The sequence below is a fragment of the Saccoglossus kowalevskii genome, chromosome 11 (assembly GCF_978046115.1).
Source record: "Saccoglossus kowalevskii chromosome 11, keSacKowa6.1, whole genome shotgun sequence".
Lineage (NCBI taxonomy): Eukaryota > Metazoa > Hemichordata > Enteropneusta > Harrimaniidae > Saccoglossus > Saccoglossus kowalevskii.
Window position 1 is genome coordinate 37,450,856 of NC_140651.1, and position 19,675 is coordinate 37,470,530.

Genomic DNA, 19,675 nt, shown 5'->3' on the forward strand with positions numbered 1-19,675 from the left:
TGGTGTGTATGCGAGTGAAAACCTGTATCTCATGGTAGTTAAAGTGAGTAATTCTGGTGTGTATGCGAGTGAAAACCTGTATCTCATGGTAGTTAAAGTGAGTAATTCTGGTGTGTATGTTAGTGAAAACCTGTATCTCATGATAGTTAAAGTGAGTAATTCTGGTGTGTATGTTAGTGAAAACCTGTATCTCATTGTAGTTAAAGTGAGTAATTCTGGTGTGTATGTGAGTGAAAACCTATATCTCATGGTAGTTAAAGTGAGTAATTCTGGTGTGTATGTGAGTGAAAACCTGTATCTCATGGTAGTTAAAGTGAGTAATTCTGGTGTGTATGCGAGTAAAAACTTGTATCTCATGATAGTTAAAGTGAGTAATTCTGGTGTGTATGCGAGTAAAAACTTGTATCTCATGATAGTTAAAGTGAGTAATTCTGATGTGTATGTGAGTAAAAACCTGTATCTCATGGTAGTTAAAGTGAGTAATTCTGGTGTGTATGTGAGTGAAAACCTATATCTCATGGTAGTTAAAGTGAGTAATTCTGGTGTGTATGTGAGTGAAAACCTGTATCTCATGGTAGTTAAAGTGAGTAATTCTGGTGTGTATGCGAGTAAAAACTTGTATCTCATGATAGTTAAAGTGAGTAATTCTGGTGTGTATGCGAGTAAAAACTTGTATCTCATGATAGTTAAAGTGAGTAATTCTGGTGTGTATGCGAGTGAGAACCTGTATCTCATGATAGTTAAAGTGAGTAATTCTGGTGTGTATGCGAGTAAAAACCTGTATCTCATGGTAGTTAAAATGAGTAATTCTGGTGTGTATTCGGGTGAAAACCTGTATTTCATGGCAGTTAAAGTGAGTAATTCTGGTGTGTATGCGAGTAAAAACCTGTATCTCATGGTAGTTAAAATGAGTAATTCTGGTGTGTATTCGGGTGAAAACCTGTATTTCATGGTAGTTAAAGTGAGTAATTCTGGTGTGTATGCGAGTAAAAACTTGTATGTCATGATAGTTAAAGTGAGTAATTCTGGTGTGTATGTGAGTAAAAACCTGTATCTCATGGTAGTTAAAGTGAGTAATTCTGGTGTGTATGTTAGTGAAAACCTGTATCTCATGATAGTTAAAGTGAGTAATTCTGGTGTGTATGTTAGTGAAAACCTGTATCTCATGATAGTTAAAGTGAGTAATTCTGGTGTGTATGTTAGTGAAAACCTGTATCTCATGATAGTTAAAGTGAGTAATTCTGGTGTGTATGTGAGTGAAAACCTGTATCTCATGATAGATAAAGTGAGTAATTCTGGTGTGTATGTTAGTGAAAACCTGTATCTCATGATAGTTAAAGTGAGTAATTCTGGTGTGTATGTTAGTGAAAACCTGTATCTCATGATAGTTAAAGTGAGTAATTCTGGTGTGTATGTTAGTGAAAACCTGTATCTCATGATAGTTAAAGTGAGTAATTCTGGTGTGTAAGCGAGTAAAAACTTGTATCTCATGGTAGTTAAAGTGAGTAATTCTGGTGTGTATGTTAGTGAAAACCTGTATCTCATGATAGTTAAAGTGAGTAATTCTGGTGTGTATGCGAGTGAAAACCTGTATCTCATGGTAGTTAAAGTGAGTAATTCTGGTGTGTACGTTAGCGAAAACCTGTATCTCATGGTAGTTAAAGTGAGTAATTCTGGTGTGTATGCGAGTGAGAACCTGTATCTCATGATAGTTAAAGTGAGTAATTCTGGTGTGTATGCGAGTAAAAACCTGTATCTCATGGTAGTTAAAGTGAGTAATTCTGGTGTGTATGCGAGTAAAAACCTGTATCTCATGGTAGTTAAAGTGAGTAATTCTGGTGTGTATGCGAGTGAGAACCTGTATCTCATGATAGTTAAAGTGAGTAATTCTGGTGTGTATGCGAGTAAAAACCTGTATCTCATGGTAGTTAAAGTGAGTAATTCTGGTGTGTATGCGAGTAAAAACTTGTATCTCATGGTAGTTAAAGTGAGTAATTCTGGTGTGTATGTTAGTGAAAACTTGTATCTCATGATAGTTAAAGTGAGTAATTCTGGTGTGTACGTTAGCGAAAACCTGTATCTCATGGTAGTTAAAGTGAGTAATTCTGGTGTGTATGCGAGTGAGAACCTGTATCTCATGATAGTTAAAGTCAGTAATTCTGGTGTGTATGCGAGTAAAAACCTGTATCTCATGGTAGTTAAAGTGAGTAATTCTGGTGTGTATGCGAGTAAAAACCTGTATCTCATGGTAGTTAAAATGAGTAATTCTGGTGTGTATTCGGGTGAAAACCTGTATCTCATGATAGTTAAAGTGAGTAATTCTGGTGTGTATGTTAGTGAAAACCTGTATCGCATGATAGTTAAAGTGAGTAATTCTGGTGTGTATGTGAGTGAAAACCTGTATCTCATGATAGTTAAAGTGAGTAATTCTGGTGTGTATGTTAGTGAAAACCTGTATCTCATGATAGTTAAAGTGAGTAATTCTGGTGTGTATGCGAGTGAAAACCTGTATCTCATGGTAGTTAAAGTGAGTTATTCTGGTGTGTATGCGAGTGAAAACCTGTATCTCATGGTAGTTAAAGTGAGTAATTCTGGTGTGTATGTTAGTGAAAACCTGTATCTCATGATAGTTAAAGTGAGTAATTCTGGTGTGTATGTTAGTGAAAACCTGTATCTCATTGTAGTTAAAGTGAGTAATTCTGGTGTGTATGTGAGTGAAAACCTATATCTCATGGTAGTTAAAGTGAGTAATTCTGGTGTGTATGTGAGTGAAAACCTGTATCTCATGGTAGTTAAAGTGAGTAATTCTGGTGTGTATGCGAGTAAAAACTTGTATCTCATGATAGTTAAAGTGAGTAATTCTGGTGTGTATGCGAGTAAAAACTTGTATCTCATGATAGTTAAAGTGAGTAATTCTGATGTGTATGTGAGTAAAAACCTGTATCTCATGGTAGTTAAAGTGAGTAATTCTGGTGTGTATGCGAGTAAAAACCTGTATCTCATGGTAGTTAAAGTGAGTAATTCTGGTGTGTATGTGAGTGAAAACCTGTATGTCATGGTAGTTAAAGTGAGTAATTCTGGTGTGTATGTGAGTGAAAACCTATATCTCATGGTAGTTAAAGTGAGTAATTCTGGTGTGTATGTGAGTGAAAACCTGTATCTCATGGTAGTTAAAGTGAGTAATTCTGGTGTGTATGCGAGTAAAAACTTGTATCTCATGATAGTTAAAGTGAGTAATTCTGGTGTGTATGCGAGTAAAAACTTGTATCTCATGATAGTTAAAGTGAGTAATTCTGGTGTGTATGCGAGTGAGAACCTGTATCTCATGATAGTTAAAGTGAGTAATTCTGGTGTGTATGCGAGTAAAAACCTGTATCTCATGGTAGTTAAAATGAGTAATTCTGGTGTGTATTCGGGTGAAAACCTGTATTTCATGGTAGTTAAAGTGAGTAATTCTGGTGTGTATGCGAGTAAAAACTTGTATGTCATGATAGTTAAAGTGAGTAATTCTGGTGTGTATGTGAGTAAAAACCTGTATCTCATGGTAGTTAAAGTGAGTAATTCTGGTGTGTATGCGAGTGAAAACCTGTATCTCATGGTAGTTAAAGTGAGTAATTCTGGTGTGTATGCGAGTGAAAACCTGTATCTCATGGTAGTTAAAGTGAGTAATTCTGGTGTGTATGTTAGCGAAAACCTGTATCTCATGATAGTTAAAGTGAGTAATTCTGGTGTGTATGCGAGTAAAAACTTGTATCTCATGATAGTTAAAGTGAGTAATTCTGGTGTGTATGCGAGTGAGAACCTGTATCTCATGATAGTTAAAGTGAGTAATTCTGGTGTGTATGCGAGTAAAAACCTGTATCTCATGGTAGTTAAAATGAGTAATTCTGGTGTGTATTCGGGTGAAAACCTGTATTTCATGGTAGTTAAAGTGAGTAATTCTGGTGTGTATGTTAGTGAAAACCTGTATCTCATGATAGTTAAAGTGAGTAATTCTGGTGTGTATGTTAGTGAAAACCTGTATCGCATGATAGTTAAAGTGAGTAATTCTGGTGTGTATGTGAGTGAAAACCTGTATCTCATGATAGTTAAAGTGAGTAATTCTGGTGTGTATGTTAGTGAAAACCTGTATCTCATGATAGTTAAAGTGAGTAATTCTGGTGTGTATGCGAGTGAAAACCTGTATCTCATGGTAGTTAAAGTGAGTAATTCTGGTGTGTATGCGAGTGAAAACCTGTATCTCATGGTAGTTAAAGTGAGTAATTCTGGTGTGTATGTTAGTGAAAACCTGTATCTCATGATAGTTAAAGTGAGTAATTCTGGTGTGTATGTTAGTGAAAACCTGTATCTCATTGTAGTTAAAGTGAGTAATTCTGGTGTGTATGTGAGTGAAAACCTATATCTCATGGTAGTTAAAGTGAGTAATTCTGGTGTGTATGTGAGTGAAAACCTGTATCTCATGGTAGTTAAAGTGAGTAATTCTGGTGTGTATGCGAGTAAAAACTTGTATCTCATGATAGTTAAAGTGAGTAATTCTGGTGTGTATGCGAGTAAAAACTTGTATCTCATGATAGTTAAAGTGAGTAATTCTGATGTGTATGTGAGTAAAAACCTGTATCTCATGGTAGTTAAAGTGAGTAATTCTGGTGTGTATGTGAGTGAAAACCTATATCTCATGGTAGTTAAAGTGAGTAATTCTGGTGTGTATGTGAGTGAAAACCTGTATCTCATGGTAGTTAAAGTGAGTAATTCTGGTGTGTATGCGAGTAAAAACTTGTATCTCATGATAGTTAAAGTGAGTAATTCTGGTGTGTATGCGAGTAAAAACTTGTATCTCATGATAGTTAAAGTGAGTAATTCTGGTGTGTATGCGAGTGAGAACCTGTATCTCATGATAGTTAAAGTGAGTAATTCTGGTGTGTATGCGAGTAAAAACCTGTATCTCATGGTAGTTAAAATGAGTAATTCTGGTGTGTATTCGGGTGAAAACCTGTATTTCATGGCAGTTAAAGTGAGTAATTCTGGTGTGTATGCGAGTAAAAACCTGTATCTCATGGTAGTTAAAATGAGTAATTCTGGTGTGTATTCGGGTGAAAACCTGTATTTCATGGTAGTTAAAGTGAGTAATTCTGGTGTGTATGCGAGTAAAAACTTGTATGTCATGATAGTTAAAGTGAGTAATTCTGGTGTGTATGTGAGTAAAAACCTGTATCTCATGGTAGTTAAAGTGAGTAATTCTGGTGTGTATGCGAGTGAAAACCTGTATCTCATGGTAGTTAAAGTGAGTAATTCTGGTGTGTATGCGAGTGAAAACCTGTATCTCATGGTAGTTAAAGTGAGTAATTCTGGTGTGTATGTTAGCGAAAACCTGTATCTCATGATAGTTAAAATGAGTAATTCTGGTGTGTATGCGAGTAAAAACCTGTATCTCATGGTAGTTAAAGTGAGTAATTCTGATGTGTAGGCAAGTAAAAACCTGTATCTCATGATAGTTAAAGTGAGTAATTCTGGTGTGTATGCGAGTAAAAACTTGTATCTCATGATAGTTAAAGTGAGTAATTCTGGTGTGTATGCGAGTAAAAACTTGTATCTCATGATAGTTAAAGTGAGTAATTCTGGTGTGTATGCGAGTGAGAACCTGTATCTCATGATAGTTAAAGTGAGTAATTCTGGTGTGTATGTTAGTGAAAACTTGTAACTCATGGTAGTTAAAGTGAGTAATTCTGGTGTGTATGCGAGTGAAAACCTGTATCTCATGGTAGTTAAAGTGAGTAATTCTGGTGTGTATGCGAGTAAAAACTTGTATGTCATGATAGTTAAAGTGAGTAATTCTGGTGTATATGTGAGTGAAAACCTGTATCTCATGGTAGTTAAAGTGAGTAATTCTGGTGTGTATGCGAGTGAAAACCTGTATCTCATGATAGTTAAAGTGAGTAATTCTGGTGTGTATGTTAGTGAAAACCTGTATCTCATGGTAGTTAAAGTGAGTAATTCTGGTGTGTATGCGAGTAAAAACCTGTATCTTATGGTAGTTAAAGTGAGTAATTCTGGTGTGTATGTTAGTGAAAACCTGTATCTCATGGTAGTTAAAGTGAGTAATTCTGGTGTGTATGCGAGTGAAAACCTGTACCTCATGGTAGTTAAAGTGAGTAATTCTGGTGTGTATGTGAGTGAAAACCTGTATCTCATGGTAGTTAAAGTGAGTAATTCTGGTGTGTATGCGAGTGAAAACCTGTATCTCATGGTAGTTAAACTGAGTAATTCTGGTGTGTATGCGAGTAAAAACCTGTATCTCATGATAGTTAAAGTGAGTAATTCTGGTGTGTATGCGAGTGAAAACCTGTATTTCATGGTATTTTTCACTATAGAGATACATGTATTACACATGTGACAATGAATGATATCACTTTTATAGCAAGAAAACAAATCTAAACAGCATAGTACAAATTACAAGTATAAAGGTCCTTAAACATAATAATTATGATTCATAAAATGCTTTGCAAATTAAGCATATGCAATACCGTAAGCTTATGATGTTGCAGTTGTTGAGTGACCTGATAGATGATCACAAGTCAGCCATCAGATCTGACAATAATGTGTATGTATGGTCTATAATGTCTTATGTATATATTGGGTTTTATACATAACCCAGTTCTGTAATGGCATATTAAAATTAATTTTGAGCAATTTAAAGCAGAAAAATGGTTGCCATTCAGCCATCTTTAATCAGATCAAAAAATGGATGTGCAGATTTATCGCAAAATGTACTGGGGTATGTGTGAAGTTTGAATGTCTGACATAAAATTGGAGATGAACAGATAGATGACAATCCATAAGAACCTCTTTTCAGAGGTGATAACAATGATCAGATTGCTAATCAACTTAACCTACCATTCTCTGGACTATTTTCATCAACTACAACCACCATGTGGGTAAGAGAGTTCACTTGCACTTGAACTTGCACCAATTCTTCTTGTAGGTCCTTAGAATGTAGAATACAAATTTGAAAAGGGTTAGGGCACATGTGACTGCTACTGTACATGTGACTGCTACCATGGAAGGTACTAATGGAAGGAGCCATGACGCTATTGTTTTAGCTTTACCCTATGATAGTTTGTCAGTGTTTGTTCACAAACAATGTTCTTGTTAGTTTTTAGCACCTTCGTACAATGGGTTACGCCAATCTCAAGCATTCGGTAATATTCGGAGCATATTCGGAGCATGTTCGGAAGCGATAGTCGAACCTGCATATACAATATTGAAAATGGCGTCTAGTTTGAATATAACATTGATTGAAGAAGAACTGATGAAATATCATGAATTTTGTATTTGTAATGATAATAAAACTTAATCAATGATTGCTTGTGACGATTGCATTATTCAATGGTATCATTGTCAATGCGTGGGTTTGGAGCCCAAAACTGTCGAAATTTTTGACCACCGGACATCGGCGAACACCAATAGCAAAGATAGTATCGAAAGAAGAGCATGCCTGGATACTTTCTCTGTGATAATATTTTTTCGGAGTCCTTAGGAATTGTTGTTGAAGCCTCTGAAAATTTTGTTCTAGTTACAGTTGCTAATAATTAAAACATAAGAAATTTGTGAAGTCAAACGTTCATCTGTTAAATTTCCGGTTGTGAAATATACGTATTTTAACCTTTCACACCTAAACAAACCCAGTGCGCATGTGTGATAACTGTTGTTTCATATTGCGCATATATTTTGTCACATTAAAAAAATGGCGGGGTTGTATCATACTCAGCTAACTCGTTACTTGTGTAAACAATCGCAGGATTAATTTGGGTTGAAACAAAAGGAAACAAGCCATGCATGGCACAGTCCCCGTTAGTTATCAAATTTAAAATATATAGTTTTGTTTATAGTAATATAGCTGGAATATAACCATGTCAGGAATATGATTTTTTAGCATTAAAATGATTGACATTTGTATCTGATTGTCAAACAAGTACTTGTCCATATTGAGAGATATTGCTCTGGAACAGCATTCAAAATCAGCCATTATGAATACATGTATATATATATAACATGATGTATAACGAATATATAACATTTGAATATAATCAGTCAAAGCATTTAAGAGATCTGGCTATAGAAGCCCAATCATTAAAACAAAATGGCCGCCAGACAGCCAATTTGAATCCAATCTAAAAAATAAAATGACATGCATTAGGAACCTGTAATGTCTAATGTATGTTATAAGTTTGAACAAAATCCATCCATAAATGCAAGAAATGCTTGATATTTGAGAATTTTTTTAGCACAAAAATAGCCACCATTTGGCCACTTTGAAAAGGATCGTCAAACTAATATATCTGTCTATCTATGACATGATGTATAATCAATATTAAAAATTTGAACATAATCAGTCAAAACAAGTAAGACATATAGGTCTGAAAACCCATTCATTAAAACAAAATGGCCACCAGACAGCCATTTTGAATCTGATCGGGAAAATATAATGTGCATCAGGAACCCGTAATGTCTAATGTATGCTCCAAGTTTGAACGAAATCCATCCATAAATGCCAGAAATGCTTGATATTTGACCATTTTTTAGCACAACAAGACATGACATGTCATGTCATGTCATAGCCCCCGCTCAGAAAAAAATTTAAAAACTTATATTGAACTGGGTTTGTGTCAGAGTGAATTAATTCATTGTGAACTGTATTAAAATTCCGTTATTAATTGTTCAGAATTGATGTGTTACAATTTTAGGGGGTGGGGTAAAAAAAAATATTCATTTGGCTTTTCTGAGACAATTTATAACTTGTTAAACATATAATGTGATGTGCACTTGTAAATAATTATTACCAGTCCCTGTACCAACTTTGAACAAAACTGGATGACACATATCTGAGAAAAAGCTTGTTTTTTTTTAGATTTTAAAGAAAAAATGGCCTCCAAGCCGTAAAAATTTATTTAATCAAACAGGTCATGAATGACACCGCCTTCACTTGTTGTCATTTGAAAGTTGCAACATATAATTTGTCCAGTTTCTGGCATGGACATAAATTGGCAAACATGATTTCTATGGCATTTTCAAGTTTATAGCACTCTCCATGCTGGTCTCAGGAAGAACACCAGAGAGCAACAAACAAGTACAACAGGTAAAATGACATGCAAGTATGCAAATCATATCTGCAAATATGTTGAAGCGTCAGTGTCTGTTTGGATAAACTTCCTTGTACAACTGTATTCCTAATACAAGGACACTGTCAATCACAGAACTATTCCAGCAAAAAACTTCTGATATTTTAGACAGTAACAGGGCAATGATACTGTTTGTCATACAAGTACTAGCACCAGATGAGGAACTGAGAAACTGCAATGATCCTTGGTGTACATTACCTGTGTCAACAACTTTACTTCCCATGTACTACATGTACAGATCAAGTTTTTATTATCATACATTAATATTAACAAATCGTGTGAAATTGAACTTTTATGTACAGAGAAACACATATTTATGCTTTGGTTGATAGCACTTCTCAAAGTAAAACATAGTTGAACTCTGGTGACCTTGCCCTTTGTTATATAATATAATTCCCTTTATCATAGTTTGTTTCAATATAAATATGCATTGTCATAATTAATTTTGAATACAAACAAGTTTTGGGGTTGAACCAACAGTGGGGAATCAGTCTACCGAATGTCCTTAAAAGATGTAAATATCTTACAAAAACATTGGTGCCTTATTTGTTTAATTATTTTAAGGAACATAATTTCCAGCTTTATTGAAAGTAATTAAGATATTTAGAATAAAAACAAATGTCTCATTGCAAAAAAAAAGTGTTGCATTTAGATGTGAATAGATTCATAAAACATGCAAGATAACAGAAAATTTTAGCTGGCTTTAGTCCAAGTATTTTGTACAGGTGTCTGTCAAAAATTAATGATTCACTGAGACAAATATGAACTGCCTCATTGTGTGACTACTGTATTATATGAAAAGTAAAAAAAAACACCCTTTATGAATAGCTATCATGTTGCAAGCTCTGCTTTGTATGCAAATCAACTTAAATAGTTGGTGTCCAGTGGAGGGAGAAGTCAACAGTACTGTTGCCTCCTGAGAAACTACATCTTCAAACACTGCAATCTCTGAAGTGCGTTTTTAAACTAGTATTATAAAAACATAAACATAAGTCCGCGTTTTCGTACTGCATCTAAACGAGGACTAATAAGCCAGTTAAGAGGCTTAAGTGGCCATTTTATATGCGTCGTGGCTCCTTTCGTTAGTACCTTCCATGCTGCTACTGTACACGCGACTGCTACTGTACACGCGACTGCTACTGTACACGCGACTGCTACTGGGTAATATTTTCTACTGACAGATTAGACAGACTAGTTTCAACATGTGTGCATGGAAGACAGAAGCTCATTATGACAGATGTTGCCTTAGTAGAGGTATACTTTTTCAGTAAATTATTTATTGAGTCAGTGTTCACATTCCAGTCACTCATCACCAACTTTAATCTCACCTTATGTCGCTGAACTTGTTTTTTTATATCTTCTAAATTGGAACTTATAGTGTTTTGCTGCTTTATCTTCTGTTCCATACAAGTTAACCAGTCATCTAACTCATCAAGTTGCCTCTGCTGTAGTTTCATCAATTTTTCATGTAAACTAAAATGAAAATAATAAATATACACGCAGCCTATCAGCTGGTATAACCCCGCTATAAAGGGATATAAAATCAATTAGTCTAGCAATTTTTGATATAAGAATATTTACTGAAATATATAAACTGAGATGACAGAGGAATGTACCAAATCAATGACAGTAGGTATCCAAGATACCTACCGTATATATCAAATATCAAAACAATCAGGCTGGTGGTTACAAAAAATTACAAAAACTTTGAATTGAAAGTATAGTCACAAAATGAACAAACCTGACTAAGGTCCAACTTAAGGTGTCTACATATCAAATATCAAAGCAATCAGACTTAAATAGCATTTTTTCTCAAAAATATTCATTAAAATTATAGCATTGAAGTTATTGTTTCAAAATGAACAAATCTGATTAAGATTCAATTTACATGTAAAATGTTGAAGGAGTTGGGCTATCCATTTTTTCAAGAATTTGAATATAATAATAATAATAATTTATTTACCTAGAAAATATTTCATACAATACTCAAAATTGTACAAGCAGTCTAGGTAAAATGGAATCTGAAATAGCTTAAAAGCTAGTCGAGTCAGATCCCTAACATAACTTGAATTTAATGACTTAAGTTAAGACTGACAGTAGGTTACACCTCAGTACATAATATAACACAGGCAGATGCCAAATAATCGATAATATGAACACCTCCACTCGGCCGACTATTTGGCTGATACCCCGCCCTGGGCGATCTTATGGAGGATTCGTTTTTTTTTTAGAAAAATGTAGACCAAAAGATCGCCCGGGCGATCTTTTGGCAGATATTACGAGGTCCATCTTATCTGGAACAAGACATGAAATGTCACAGTCCCCGTTATTTGATTATAAAGTTGTACAAGGAACATCTGCCAACAGGTGAATAAATATGTACTCTTTGTGGTTACAACTCATCATAAAGTGATTTTCGATGATCTAGTTTTGTACTGACAACTAAAAACTTCCACTGACCATGTTCAGAATCTCAGAGAACACATGTATACTTGCTCAAGAAACTGCATTCATAAATCTGAGTGAACCTTGATGTACATGACTTCTTTGTTAATCAGGTCTTTAATAGTATATTACCAGGACCTGGGTTTGTTTCAACATCACCACTGGCCATCAGAATCATTCTCATGTTGTCAAATACAATTTGTTATTAACACAGTAAGGTTTATTATTTAAAATGTATTCATTGTACATAGAACAACATCTGTTAATTTAAACAATTGTAAAAGCTATGTTTTCAGAGCAAGTAAAGGTTGGTCTGCTTATAACCTTCAATGGAGAAGTAACAATAATTGTTTGAAGTCTTTTTAGTGCAGTGATATTATTGCATTTCAATTATTATTAATGGGTATAAAATACTGTAAACCATTTAATTTTGACTTCTAGATATATTCAGGATTTTATGAAATTTGTGTACAACATTTCAAAAAAGTCCCTGACACTCCATGTTGTAGGAACCCAGAAAAAATTCAGTTCACAGCACCACTGTAAAAAAAAAAAAAGTTTAAAATGAGTATAGTCAAAGATATACACATGTGGGTTCATAAGACATATGTACCAATCTGAGTTGGTTCTAGAGATTAGTATCACAAGATTTTACTCTCCGTGATTCAATATCAGTCCTATGTATAATGCTGTGTTGATCAGGCGAACTAATTGACAATGGCCCTACAGGTATCGCTATGAAATCACAGTAGTTTTGTATTCTTCTTGCATTTCGACCATGGAAAAATATTTGTTTTTGAAAGTGGACGAATTATTAGAAGAAAAAAAGAAACTATTTTTTTAGTATGAATTCTAGTAACTGAAATGCAGGATTGAAAAAGAACAAGACAATACGCAGGATTGATAAACCTTCAGCGAGCACTCCTGAAATTTCAGATCATTGGTACCATGTTTTTGGATACATTCAATGACCTAATACATAAAATCACATTTCTTATTGCTCAATCACTTGACCCTGTATGGCACAAGATTGCAAGCTTCCATCATAAAATTGGGTTATTTATTTGATGCAACGAAACATGCATTCACAGCAGACGGAAATTCGTTTGAGATATTACTGAATTTTTGTATTCAGTTATCCATTTCAACCACAATCATCACTTAGTAAGCTGAGATCGCGCATTGGGATACTGACTGTGCATAAATGCGCAGTGTAGTGTCATCAGAAGACCGATTGAGAATATTTTGCACCATTACGTCATTTCAAATATTATATTAATTCACAGACAACAAAATAAAGATTTTCAATAACATACAAGTTTTCCCACAGTTTATGATTGTATGGCAATTACAAGGCTTTGCCAGTTTTACTTTGGAAGAAGTTGAAAACAGGTAACAGGAAGGGGCTACATTACTACATCTTTTTTTTTTGGAATTTTAATCAAGCATGATTTTTTTAATTTTTTTTTTTTTTTTTTTTTTTTACAAATGTCTATTTCAGGGCAACAGAAACAAAAACAATAAATGTGTAGGTAGGCATTTTAACAATTGCACAATTAATTTTTGGTGAAAACGTCATTACCGATATAAATCATAATCATAATTAAAAATAAGATCACATTTAATTTAGTCAGTTTTCATAATGAAATGCATAATAACATGTACTTATAAATTTGAATAAGGTTCAACAGCCTTTTCATTTAGTGCCAGTTTATACACCATAAAACCTCTGGTTTAGGTGTCACACTCATAGGCATCGCGAAATGTTGGAATTGAATTCCCCCAAAAAATTCACATACTGTAACATGCATTATTTTTTTTTATAATCTTGTTGATAACCAAAAGTAAAGTATGTTCTAAAAGAAGTTTCGAATAAATACAAACACGAATACATTGCTCAGTGGTTTAAGTACCGGTAACAAATGATCACGGTAGCACAATCTGGTCATTCTGTGTTACGCAAGTGAATAACTTACTTGTTTTCGAAGTATTTACAAACTAGTTTCATAGATTGGAGAAAATTGTTTGCTTTTTTGGCTTTTCACAAGAATATAAAGCTGGCAATCATCATAATATTCACGTCCGTACGTACGTCACGGAATGTACACCAATCGTACCCCAAAATACATTCAATTTTGTAGAAACTGGAGAACTTACCTTTGCAAACACGTCTCTTATGCCGCCTTCTTGAAGTTCTTGAAATCAAATAAGGTTACTAGTTCTTCTAGTAACTAGTGAATAAGACCACTGAGCCAAACAGAATACATGTATAAACAGTACTATAATAAATTACAGGCAATGGAGAAATCACGTGCTGTAGCGTTACTCACAGATCTAATCTACTGTAAAATATGTTATTTCAGCTGGAATTATCATTCGCTGAAAAAAATTTGTCTGGCTGTTTTTTGTATTCAATTTATTTTCATTGATTTTTGACAAGTTTGACTGTAAAATATAGGAAAAAGAGAATATTCGCTGGATTTTATTTTAACTGAAACATTCCTTCAGCGAAAATAGCAAAAAATGTTGCAAGCAAAAAAAAAGTATTTTACAGTAATTAATTTATTCTGAGCATGCGCAGACATTCTGTCAATGTTGCCGGGAGAGGTAATTTGGGATTTTCAGATCTGGAAAAAAAATTACGTGCATACTCGGAAGACACTTGTTCATCAACCTGTCAAGTTTCACTGATACCTGCTGTAGAATTTCTGAAAAAATGTTGGAGACGGAAAACGGACAAAACCTGAATTATAAAGTCCCCTTTTCAGGCTGTGCCTGAACGGGGACTAAAAATAACCCTGCGTTGATAAAAATGGTCTAGAAAAAATAATGTTTCGCGTTGACCAAATATAATCATGCAAAGTATAAATTCAGAGTGTTTTAAGACATTGGTGAGAGGTCGCATTTTACGAACATGCACTAAGAAGGAAAAGCAAGTCAAAGTCGAAATCGGTGCATCATGGACATGACACAACACACGCTGCGACAACTGAGTGATCAGCGACATCATTTTGGGACTCAATTGAACTTCAAGTACTTAGCGAAACTTGCTGCGCGGCGATGGTGGCATCAAGTGTATGTTGACCGAAGTTTGACCCCCAGGTCACGCGCTGAACTGGGCGCGTTACCTTAGCAACCTTTTTCTTTTGTGGTCCGCGCGTCGATCTAGTAAAATTGTTATTATATCCGATGGTACTGTAATTACGCAACTTGTATGTACTGGCTTTGAATATATCAAGGTCGTTTACTTAGTGCACTGCTTTTCTAATTACGCAAATTTGTTTACAATATTGTACCAGCTCTGAATATTTCAACTTTGTAATGTATTGCTTTCATGATAATTACGCAAAATCAAATATAGTTACTTGTCATTTGTTCCAAAAAATCTTTCAACTCTCACAAATACCATGAACGCGAAGAGTTAACTGAAAGGGAACGTCTTTTCTTTTGGACAAAAAACACGTCAGTACAAGATTATGTGCACAAGGTTAGCTTTATAGAACGTACATGACCGCTTAACTCTGTGTTTTTTAATAATCATGTCGCATGTGAAACGCAGGGGACATTTTAGTTCGCCCATTTCTTGTTTACCGACTTTTTGTCTGGAATGCAATACAGACAAAGATTAAACATTACTGATAACAACCAAAAGGCTCGAACAAGGAAGGCTTGGATATTTTAAACTTCGTAAATAACATTCTTTTCAAGCGTAGGCTTTATTCGAGTGTAATAAACGTAAGTGAAATGTATTTTAACGAGTAATAATACGCAACAACAATTCGTATACAGCATTGGTTTTATTGAAGTTTTAATGCTTTTCAACTTCAGTGAATTATTTTAGCGTCATATTTGAAATAGCGCGCTCGATACAAGATGTCGGACACCAAAATTGGGGTCTGTAAAAATGTTTGTTGGTTCAGTCAGACAATGTGTGGACCAAAACATCGCCCACTATTTGAAACATTGCCTATGGGCGGGGTTTAGGATGGGCGGGGTATCAGCCGAATCCCAGTCATTGTACGAAGTATATGATATATGTTTGTACCTGCTTTGTCTTTGCATGGAATCAACTCGTAGGTGTTCCCATCTTGAATTCAACAACCCCATTTGTTCACGGATTTCATTTTCTTCTTCTTCAGTAATTCTGCCTTCAACTATATGATAATTCCCTTCTTGAAGTACAGCACCAACATTGCCTTGATGAGCCGTCAACTCCATCATGAATTCCTGTAAATATTATTGAGGTTATTCAAAAAACTGTGACCAGAGTTGTACTGTTTATTTACATTATCTACTATTAGTAAGTTGCTGTAGTAACTGATTGGGTTAAGTTCTCTTAGAAGCACATCTCTAATAGAAGAGCAGAGCAGATATGGATATTAATATATGATTTATTCTGATTATGACACACATAGGTGAAATAGAGAGTGCCATAGCACAGAGAGAGCAAATACAGTGTACCAATAAGAATTTACAAACATAGTATTATAGCCATAGGACATAACTTAATATTATTTTGGAGGGGTGGGTGATCTGTTAGTTGGGCAAGGGTGGTTGATCTGTTAGTTGGGATGAATGGTGATCTGTTAGTTGACAAGGGTGGCTGATCTGTTAGTTGGGCAAGGGTAGTTGATCTGTTAGTCGACAAGGGTGGTTGATCTGTTAGTTGGGATGGATGGGTGATCTGTTAGTTGGGCAAGGGTGGTTGATCTGTTAGTTGGGCAAGGGTGGGTGATCTGTTAGTTGGAAAGGGTGGGTGATCTGTTAGTGGGCAAGGATGGGTGATCTGTTAGTGGGCAAGGATGGGTGATCTGTTAGTGGGCAAGGGTGGGTGATCTGTTAGTTGGCAAGGGTGGGTGATCTGTTAGTGGGCAAGGGTGGGTGATCTGTTAGTGGGCAAGGGTGGGTGATCTGTTAGTTGGCAAGGGTGGGTGATCTGTTAGTTGGCAAGGGTGGGTGATCTGTTAGTTGGCAAGGGTGGGTGATCTGTTAGTTGGCAAGGGTGGGTGATCTGTTAGTTGACAAGGGTGGGTGATCTGTTAGTGGGCAAGGGTGGGTGATCTGTTAGTTGGCAAGGGTGGGTGATCTGTTAGTTGGAAAGGGTGGGTGATCTGTTAGTTGGCAAGGGTGGGTGATCTGTTAGTTGGCAAGGGTGGTTGATATGTTAGTGGGCAAGGGTGGGTGATCTGTTAGTGGGCAAGGGTGGGTGATCTGTTAGTGGGCAAGGGTGGGTGATCTGTTAGTGGGCAAAGGTGGGTGATCTGTTAGTGGGCAAGGGTGGGTGATCTGTTAGTGGGCAAGGGTGGGTGATCTGTTAGTGGGCAAGGGTGGGTGAACTGTTAGTGGGCAAGGGTGGGTGATCTGTTAGTTGTGCAAGGGTGGGTGATCTGTTAGTTGGCAAGGGTGGGTGATCTATTAGTTGGCAAGGGTGGGTTATCTGTAAGTGGGGCAGCCAATATACATACTTCATGGGCATGGAACTGTTCTTTCACTTTATCAACATCATCAGATATTGGCTGCTGAGCTCTTAGTGTATCTTCAGCCTGTAATAACCATGTCAATACAGTTTCTAAATCAGCTTGATAACGAGTGAGATCAGCAACGCCCTACAAAACAAAACACAACAATTAAGATACAACAAGTCAATGTCAATCTTGTTTGTAGTGTACAACAATGAAAGATGAAGATAGATTATAATTAAAAGTTGAGGTAAGTATTCAGCCTCTGAACTACAAACGGCATTATTTCAAATGACATTATAATCAGATTTTGTTAAAATATCACTCCTGGCCATTGTGATCGACTCAAATCAGACACATGCATCAGTGATAGCTACTTTGAATGATTATGGCCATGGCACACCTGTGGCACACCTGAAGCACACCTGAAGCACACCTGAGGCACACCTGTGGCACACCTGAAACACCTGAAATACATGTAGCTCCGCTGCACATTTGAATATGTATAGTATCAAAGTAATTGGACTCGCTGTTTTTAACAAGAATTCAAAAATACAACTTTTTACCAAAAATGACAAAAATATTAATCAAAATTAGAGAATTAAAGATATCATCTCGAAATGAACAAATCTAAGAGAGGGCTGCCCAAGGTACATATATACGAAGTATAAAAGCAATAAGAATTGTAGTTTTCAAAAAGAAGTTGAAAATGTAAAAAGTTGACATGGACGACGACGGACAATCACTCATCTGATAAGCTCCACTTGACAAAGTCGACAGCGGAGCTAACATCAGTTGAGTCACCAATATAAAACATTAAACCATGTTTCAGAATATGTCGGACAGAGACAATTAAGAGGGTCTTACAAACCTGCTGCTTGGCAACAGTAGATGTGACAACAGTTTTTCTAGAGACAGTTGTTTGCTTGGTAACAGACAGTGGTTGCTTGGTAACAGATAATGGTTCTTGTGATATGTCAGTTGATGCAATCTATGATTGAAGATATAATTATGACAATAAAGACAAAGTACTGGTAAGTATGCAATCTGAGGATTTGTAATAGAAGAAAACATGCAGATCCAGATTTTCATCACGCATACCGTATTTGTCCAATTTAGCACTCAGAGAACTCAGCAATAAGGAATATACCATCCTCGTTCAACTCAGCTTCCAAAATCATGTGTTTTAGGGGTTGGGGGTTTAGACGAGCACCCCCCTTTGAAAAAGTATGCAAATGACAACTGTAGTTCACCATGTGCCAGATTGAGGGGAATATTACATTTCTTTTGGAGAAATAAGATTTCAAAATTAGTTAGGTTGTCATTGATTTCCATACTTTTACAATGAATAAACAAAAATGGTCAAAAAAATATGCACATTTTATTCTAATATTAATTATGTACTGCCAGAATTACCATTTTGGAGCAAACATGACAATAGAAATGCCCCAAAAGTCAGACGAGTATAGTAGTTTAATTGTTCTCAACACTAGCTGCATATATTTGTTTGACTTTCAAATGGACACGTTGACTTGTACTATTTGGCTGCCAATAATGTTGATGCAAATTTGTACTATTTCATCACTACTCACTGAATAGGTTACATGTATAGACATTTAAAAAAATAGGCCAATGGCCTGTTGCTCAACGGCTATTGTACAAAAGATTAGTTCTGTATATGCGACAACTTTTCGTTTAAATTTGTACTTTTAAATGAAATATCGCCAAACAACCACACAAAGTTGTCAATGGAATAATAAACACATGTATGCCTAACACCAAAGCATTGGAAATAGTGGTTAGTTGAAATTCCATTTTTAACCAAAAATGACAGAAATCTAGTAGATGTCAACACAAGATACATACACACCAAGTATCAAAGCATTCAGGCTAATTTCCTTACCAAATTATCAAAACTGACAGAGGACAATCCAAGGCACATGCACTATCAATATCAGCACTGTAGACCACTTAGTGTCATAGTAATGTAAGCTACACTCACAGTAACGGTAGGATACAAGTAGTATATCGGGGCAGTGGGCTAAATGCAGTCGTGGGGGACTTGGGTTCGATAACAAAATACCCAGCTCAGTGTTGCATGTAAAGTTAGAATGTTGTATTAACACATAACAAACAGAAACACAATTGTAATGAACTCTACGTGGATACAGTAATACACAGTAATGTGACACGTAACGCAGTTATTTCTCAATAAAAGTCTCAATAAAAAGTAGAAAATACAATTACAAGTTCTGTAATGTGCTATCAAAATGTATTACAAGATACTACTCATTACGTGGTTACTATAATGACTAACAAGGATATCTATGCACAGTACTGTATAGTGCCACTAACTGCTACAACCATATAGGCCAACACATCAGTACAGAGTACTAAAGAGAATGTATGGCATACGCAGTAATCCTAACTTACTCAATACAAATGGCTACCACATACACAATACAATATTTACTAACTAGAAACACTAAGTGCTGATAGATACTATGTAATAGGTACTAAGGCTGCGAATGCCTTAGTACTCACTAGATACATAGAAGTATATGCTAAGGCTGCGAATGCAATGAGTATTCACTA

At 35.6% G+C, this 19,675-nt stretch overlaps 1 protein-coding gene across 4 annotated transcripts in view; it reads right to left on the reverse strand.

Moving 5' to 3' along the window:
* LOC100378265 (dystrophin-like) overlaps window positions 1-19,675 on the reverse strand; it is a 322,146-nt gene that overhangs the window by 198,574 nt on the left and 103,897 nt on the right. For all 4 annotated transcript variants that reach the window (XM_085505169.1, XM_085505170.1, XM_085505172.1 and 1 more), the window contains 5 exons: window positions 17,952-18,071; window positions 17,087-17,227; window positions 15,667-15,848; window positions 10,505-10,649; window positions 6,892-6,982 (listed from right to left, as the gene is read on the reverse strand). In XM_085505169.1, the coding sequence (XP_085361295.1) occupies window positions 6,892-6,982; window positions 10,505-10,649; window positions 15,667-15,848; window positions 17,087-17,227; window positions 17,952-18,071 (679 nt within the window). The remainder of the gene's footprint in view (window positions 1-6,891; window positions 6,983-10,504; window positions 10,650-15,666; window positions 15,849-17,086; window positions 17,228-17,951; window positions 18,072-19,675) is intronic.